The sequence below is a fragment of the Tupaia chinensis genome, unplaced genomic scaffold (assembly GCF_000334495.1).
Source record: "Tupaia chinensis unplaced genomic scaffold, TupChi_1.0 Scaffold000706_1, whole genome shotgun sequence".
NCBI classification, from domain to species: domain Eukaryota; kingdom Metazoa; phylum Chordata; class Mammalia; order Scandentia; family Tupaiidae; genus Tupaia; species Tupaia belangeri.
This window is the reverse complement of record NW_006160229.1, coordinates 1313426-1321103: the sequence shown is the minus strand read 5'-3', so window position 1 is coordinate 1321103 and position 7678 is coordinate 1313426. Positions and strand designations below refer to the sequence as shown.

The 7678-nt window shown below is 41.1% G+C and overlaps 1 protein-coding gene across 1 annotated transcript in view; it reads right to left on the bottom strand.

Annotated features, from left to right (window-relative positions):
* Positions 1–279: 279 nt before the first annotated feature.
* LOC106736225 (nucleophosmin-like) overlaps positions 280–7678 on the bottom strand; it is a 32475-nt gene continuing 25076 nt past the window's right edge. The window contains exon 6 of the mRNA XM_014592491.2: positions 280–409. Coding sequence (XP_014447977.1) covers positions 280–409 — 130 coding nt within the window. The remainder of the gene's footprint in view (positions 410–7678) is intronic.

The window sequence follows — 7678 nt, the reverse complement described above, 5'->3', positions numbered from 1 at the left end:
AAATGCAGGAAATTACATGCAGGTAACTCCTACAGACCTCTTGACAAGAGCAAAAGCCGGCATTGAGAAAGAAAAGCCGATTCCAAATCAACATATTCATTTTTCATTTTAGCCTAGCAAAAGCAAAAACAAACCAAAGACTCACCGTCCTCACAGTTCTTACTTAATACAGAGCAAGTAGGTTGATTAGTTGAAAAGTATCCCTTTGGTAAGGCCCATACAAGTCTATGGGAGTCTGTGGACTTGGCTGCTGGGTCAGCCAGGGACCCTGGGTCAGGACTATAAGGTGAAGAGGAAACAGCCCTCCAGGAATCCACGCTTAGCCCAGTAGTACAGTGAGGCAGCTGGACTACTTTTTCCATAAGAGAACTTACCTGCTGTCTTGCCCACTTTGCCATAAAGATCTTTCCTAAAAAGAGTGGCCAATGAATTATGGAGTAGGAATTTAATAATGAAGGTAGAAATGTGTCCTGTTATCAGTCACACACATTCAGGCCCAGCCCGGGGCAGCACAGTAGACGGGACTATAAGCTCTGGGATCTTCTCATTCAACCAAGATTGCTTCATACAAAAGTTGACAATGCCTGCCTGAAAGCCATTGTTGATATTCAACATTTTTTAAAATAGCTGAACAGACTAGACAATAAGGCATGACAGAAAACTTGGACAGGAGGCTGGCTTGGAGTCTGGCTTAAGTAAGAAACATGCTATTAAAAGTAGGCAACAAACACATATTTCTGAATGTTTAATTTATCTGAAAATAAGAATCAACTTTACCGTTCATTTATTTTCCTCCCCCAAAGCAACAAAGACAAGCAGAACTCAATTTCAGTTGCTCGTTAGGGTATCTCTCTAGTTTTCTTTTTCTACATTGAAATTCTCATGCACAATAATTCTATGATCCTCTCTTAGTGTCAGCTGAGGCAGGGAGGGGGCTAAGAAGATGCCTTGAAGGGCCTTTCATAAAGAAATTGTAGCACTGAAAGGTGTCCCAGAGCCACGATCAACTTTTTCATTCACTCATTTATTCAGCAAATATTTATTGTGCACCCAAAACGTGTCACAAGGATACAATGATGGGAACTGGAAATCCTACATCCTAAGAAACAGCTCAGTCTTGGGAAAAGCGGGATGGTTACTCACCAGTTCTTTGGTTCTTGAACTCCCTGGATTCCTGAAAAAATGGGTGAGTGAATTGTGGTAGCCTGAGTCTTACTGACCAGACCTGCTGCTTGCTAGCTGTATGATCTTGGTCAGGACACTGTACCAAGCTCCAGTTTTCTCATTTAGGAATGGGAAAAGAAATCTATCTCCAAGTCATTTTAAGATTACATGAGGCTTGTTTTTGAGTTTGTAGGAACTGACTGCAATGACAGCTTTTCAGCCAGTAACGCAAGAGAGATGTAGCTGTGGATGTGTGTTGGCTCTGGGAATAAGAGAGGCTGCTCTACGATCTGTTGTATCTGGGTGGAACCTGCTGGAAATCTGGCTGTAATATCTTGTTGCCAATATTTAGATAAGGTACAGTCTTAGGTCTGCAGTGCCTAGTTAGAGGAAGGGGCTGACCTCCAGAGAGAGGCTCTGCTGATAGCTTAACCACTTTGTCTGCTGGCAGGTGCAAAAAACACAGATACCTTATTCTCAAAATAGGGATTTGGGCTAAATATTACAGTGAAAGGTAGATATACATAATTCTGTATTAACTTCCATTCCTGTTGGGGGTTAGTTTTGGAGAGGTTTTTGTTTGTTTGTTTGTTTGTTTGTTTGTTTGCTGTAGGGCGTGTGTGCTCGCCAGACAGACAGAGACAGACAGAGAGACAGAAAGCAAGAAATCACCCTTCAGGGAGGATGTCCATGCCTCAATCCCTTCTCTTCTCGGGATCTTGGGCACGCATGCACACATGCCTGGCGTGAGTTTTAAGTCACCATGTCGGGACGCGAACTGCGGTTGACTACGTGGGAGTCCAATGACATAGCCATTACGCCAACTGCTGGTTCCCTGGGGGTTAGTTTTTATCTTCCTTGTTTAGGGATCTCATTAAGATTTCTTTTTTGGGACCAGCAGATGCCATAGTAATTAAGGTGCTGGACTCTCATGTGGCTGACTTCAGTTCAAGTCCTGGACCTGGTGGTTTGAAAATCGCATGCCCATGTGCATGCATGCCCAAAATCTCAGGAGGAGAATGGAGGAGAAGGTATTACGACATGGCCATTTCCCCTGGGGGTGATTTCTCACTTTCCCTCTCACTGTCTCTGTCTCTCTTGTGCCCTATGACAAAAACCTAAAAATCAAACCAAAACAACTTTCTCTTATCCATAGTTCATAATCTTATTTAATATTCCATGAACATCTTAGGCACCTGGCATGTATCAGGCATTTTGTTAAGGACTAGAATGCTGACAAGAAGCAGACCTGGTTCCTGTCAAAGAGCTGACAGTGTAGGCGGAAACACATACACATAAACATACATACACAGGTTTAAAATTTTTTTGTTTCTTTTTTTAAAAATAAAAAATAATTGCTATAGGGTCTGTGCACTGAGGAGTGGGAGAGACACAGAGTGAAAGAAAGCACCCTACTCCCCCTCCCAGGGAGGATGGGCATGTTGCAAACCCTTCTCCCATTTTCCTCTCAGGAATTTTCAGGCATGCACAAATGCCTGATGTGTCTTTCAAGTCACTGGGTCTGGAACAGGGACCATGCAATGTGAGATCTAGTCACCTTAATCACCATGACACCTGGCTGACCCTGTTTATTTGCATCTTCCATGAGTGAGACAGAGTGAGAGAGAAACAATATCCTGCATTCTCAGAAAGGTCTAGACAGGAACTGGGAGGCTTCCCTTGTGGGATGGCCTTGCAGAGCCTTATGTTTTACCACTGCGCCACCATGCGGCACTCCAATAGACAGGTTTTTATTTTATTATTATGTTTAAAGTTTTTGATTCCTTCCTTTGTTCGGTTGTCTTCTTTTGAAAGAAGCTCTAAAACCTTTATTTTTTCCTGTTTTCAAATATCTCCCCTTCCCCATCGTATTTAACTTTACCTTCCACACTTCCAGTAAGTACCATCTTATCAGGAACAACTAACATCATAGGCGCCACTGATAATGGTTTTCCATGCATCACATTGTGAACTAATGTGGCTTTTAAGATTGAACTTCAGAGCCAGCAGGTGGCATAGTGGTTGAGGTACTGGATCCCACATGGTTGGCTGCACAGTTTGAGTCCCAGATCCAGTGGCTTGAGAAAAACATGCCGGGCGCATGAACATGTGTGCCCATAATCCCAAAATGAGAATGGAGAAGGGATTGTGGTGTGGCCATTCCCCCTGAGGGGATGCTTTCTCACTTTCCCTCTTTCAGATTGAACTTCAGTAGTCTATACTAATGTAGTCTGTCTCGTTATTATTTAAAAATAATACCATTTTCAATGCTTGTCGGGAAGAAGACTCACAATCCTCACTTCTCAAAACAAAGAGGGTGGAAGATTGTTTGCCCTGTTGAATTGTTTGCACCAGGTAACCTCCTAGCCTCTTATCAGTGAGCTAAAGAATTAGATCCCATAAGGCGATAAAAGAGTATGCTGAAAGGACCTAATAATTATTTATTTAATTTTATTATTATTATTTTTTAATTTGCTATAGGGCACATGCACTCATGAGAGAGAGAGAGAGGTAGCAAGAAAGCAAGCTGCCAGTTTCATAGTGTAAGTCAGGTAGACCATGTGGGAGTTCAATGCTTTAACTATCACGCCACCTGCTGGCCCCAAAGGGGAAATACTTTTAATACACTCCTGGAGAGTTGGGGTTAATGATATTAATTAGAGCTGGCAGGTGGCATGATAGCTAAGGGTATTGGACTTCCACATGGCCCACCGTGATTCAGGTTACAGACCTGGTGGCTTGCTTTCTCGCATTCTCTCCCTCTCTCTCTCTGTCCCTCTCTGTTCAAATTAAAAATGCATAAAGTTGAATAAAATAATTATTTAAAAAATATATAATTAGAGGACAGTATGACTCCTGTGCTCTTCATGAAATTGACACACTTGCTGAGCACACCCATACAGTGCCAAGGATTTTCTTTCTCTTTCTTTCTTTCTCTTTCTTTTTTAAAGAGAGAGATTTTTGCTATAGGACATGTGCACTCACTGAAGAGATAGAAACAGAGAAACGGAAAGCGAGAAATCACCCCCAGGAGGGATGGCCACGCCACAATTCCTTCTCTTCCATTCTCCTCTTGGGATTTTTGGCATGCATGCACATGTGCCCAGCATGAATTTTAAGCAGCCGGGTCCAGGACTTGAACTGTAGTCAACTATGTAGGAATCCAGCGATCTAACCATTACTCCATCCTGGTCCCAGTGCCAAGGATTTTCTTGTGTTGGTTGTTTAGTATAGAGATGTGTAAGCTCAAGGTCCAGATGATAACACAGTAGTAACACAACTGGACCCACATGGGAAGGTCCCAGGTTTATATTCCTAGGTTTCCCTGCACACATCAGACATCTGCTTGTGCACCTCTGATCTGAGCTTTCTGAGGTTGAGAGTGGATTACTGTGTGAGGACCCTGTTGTGGGTGACCTCTCCATCTCTCTCATGAAGTAAATAATGATGTATAAAATCAAATATGCTCTAAAGGAACTTGTGATGGTGGGCAAGGAACTTGTGATGGTGGGCCACCAAATAGCAAAAGAGAAACATGAGTAACACGGAACCGGTGCTCTAAGAGGCACGGACTAGAAGGTATAATGGGTTATGAGCAAGCAGGAAATCATCATACTGTCCTCTAATTATGTATTTTTCATAGGAGCCACCTGCTCAGTGGCAGAAGCAATTACTGAGTATATGTCAGTAGATTACTCAGTAGCCTCATTATTGGAGAACCAATTCTCTTTTTCCTCCACGTTTCTTTCACATCTTCAGAAAAGGCACAGTGAATCATGATCAGTTTTTCTAATATGCTTTTTAGATTTGTTGCTGTGGTTATGGGTAGCTCATGAGCTACTATTCCACCTCACTATTTTTTAACTCTTTGTTAATTGTAACCTCATGTCAACTACACTTCAAATATTGCTTTTGGAAATTCTTCTATAACTTGTGCTTACACCCTATTCCATATGCCCCATTATTATAGCATGGCAATGTTTGGATCATCTTGTTTTGTTGTTTTAATTTAATTTAATTTTTTATACATTCAATCACATTACTTAGCTTACAAAGTGAACATTTCAATATGTGAACATTTCTCCCCATTCCAGTTGATCAAAATATCAACTGATAACACTACACCTCCCCATCCTGTCAATGCTCTGCCTCCATATCCCTCCCGCAAATGTCCTTCCTTAGGCCCCACTCCTCCACACACACCACATCTGGCATTCACACTCATCTCTTGTGTTTGTACAATCTTTAGTCAATCAGTTTCAGTCATAGAGGGTGGACACTCGCTATATATTAAGTGGGGACATACAATGTCTCTCCTTCAGAGCCTGGCTTGCTTGACTCAGCAGTAAATCTTCCACATTCTTCCACTTTCTATCAAAAGCCAGAATTTTTTTTGTTTTTATGGCTAAATAGTATTCCATAGAGTATATGTGCCACAGTTTTTCAATCCATTCATCTGTACAGGAGTATTTGGGTTGGTTCCATGTCTTAGCAATCCTGAATAGTGCTGCAATAAACATGGATGTGCAAGCAGTTTTCCAATGAAGAATTCTTCTGTCCTTTGCGTAGATACCCAGGAGTGGAATTGCTGGATCATATGGTAGTTCTATTTGTAGATTTTTTTTTTGGAGAGACTTTTGCTATAGGGCATGTGCGCTCGCCAAAAAGACAGAGAGAGACAGAGAGACAGAAAGCCAGAAACCACCCCCCCCAGGGGGCATGTCCATGCCACAATCCCTTCTCCTCCATTCTCCTCTCGGGATCTTGGGCACACATGCACACACGCCTGGCGTGAGTTTAAGCCGCCGGGTCCGGGACTTGAACCACAGTCGACTATGTGGGAGTCCAGCGACATAGCTATTTTGCTAAGTGCTGGTCCCTATTTTTAGATTTTTGAGGAATCTCCAAATTGTTCTTCACAGGGGCTGGACCAATTGACATTCCCACCAGCAGTATAAAAGAGTTCCCCTTTCAACACACCCTCGCCAACAGTTATAATCTTTTGTTTTTTCATCTTAGACATTCTGACTGGGATTAGATGGTATCTCATTGTTATTTTGATCTACATTTCTCTTACAATGAGGAATGTTGAGCATTTTTTCATATGCTTTTTGGCTATTCTTATGTCATTTTACAGAGTGTTTTTTTCAACTCCTTCTCCCATCCTTTCATAGGGTTGATCATCTTCTTTCCAAACAACTGCTTGAGTTCCTTGTGTATTCTGGTTATCAGTCCCTTATCTGATGCATTATTTACAATAACACTTTCCCATTCTGAAGGCTGTTGATTCACACTAATTATTGTGTCTTTTGCCATGCAGAAACTTCTTAGTCTGATGTAGTCCTACTTGTCTATTTTGGGGATTATCGACTGTGCTTTGGGAGTCTTATTTAAGAAGTCTTTCTCTACCACAGTGTCTCCAAGAGTGTCCTGTGTTTTCCAGGAGCAGTTTTATAGTTTGAGGTCTTAGATTTAGAGCCTTGATCCACCTTGACTTGATTTTTGCCAAAGGTGACAGATAGGGGTTCAGATTCATCTTTCTGCAGGTGGAAAGCCAGTTTTTCCAGCACCATTTACTGAAAAGGTTTTCCTTTTCCAACTGGACTGATTGGTACTGCTTTTCAAAAATAAGTTGACTGTATGTTTGGAAATTTATTTCTGGGGACTCTATTCTGTTCCATTGTTCCACATGTCTGTTTCTGTGTCAGTACCATGCTGTTTTGATTACCACAGCTTTGTAGTATATTTTTGGGTCAGGGAGTGTGATGCCACCCACTCCACTCTTCTTGTGTAGAATTGCTTTGGCAATATGGGGGTCTTTTATAATTCCAGATGAATTTTATGATTATCTTTTCTAGATCTGTAAAGAATGTGTCTGGTACTTTGATTGGCATTGCATTAAATATGTAGATTAATTTGGATAGAGTTGCCATTTTGGTTATATTAATTCTTCCAATCCAGGAACATGGAATATCCTTCCACTTTTTTGTGTCATTTTCAATTTGTTTTTTATCTTCTCGTAGTTTTCCTTGTGGAGATCTTTAACTTCTTTGGTTAGATTTATTCCTAAGTATCTTACACTTTTTGTGGCTATGGTAAATGGAATAACTTTTTTCAGTTCTATCTCTATCTGTTGTTCATATATAGAAATGCTATAGATTTCTGTATATTGATTTTGGATCCTGCAACTTTACTGTATTCATGCATTACTTCCAAAAATTTTTTTGTGGAAACCATTGGATCTTCTATGTATACAATCATGTCATCTGTGAATAGAGAGAGTGTCACCTCTTCTTTTCCTACTTGAATGCCTTTTATTTTTTCCTCTTTTCTGATTGCGTTGACCAGGACTTCCAGTACTATATTGAAAAGGAGTGGAGAAAGTGGGCATCCTTGTCTTGTACCCGCTTTTAGTGGGAAAGCTTTCAGCTCTTCTCCATTCAGGATGATGTTCACTATGGGTTTTTCATAGATAGCTTTTATTGTGTTGAGAAATGACCCTTCTATGCCAATT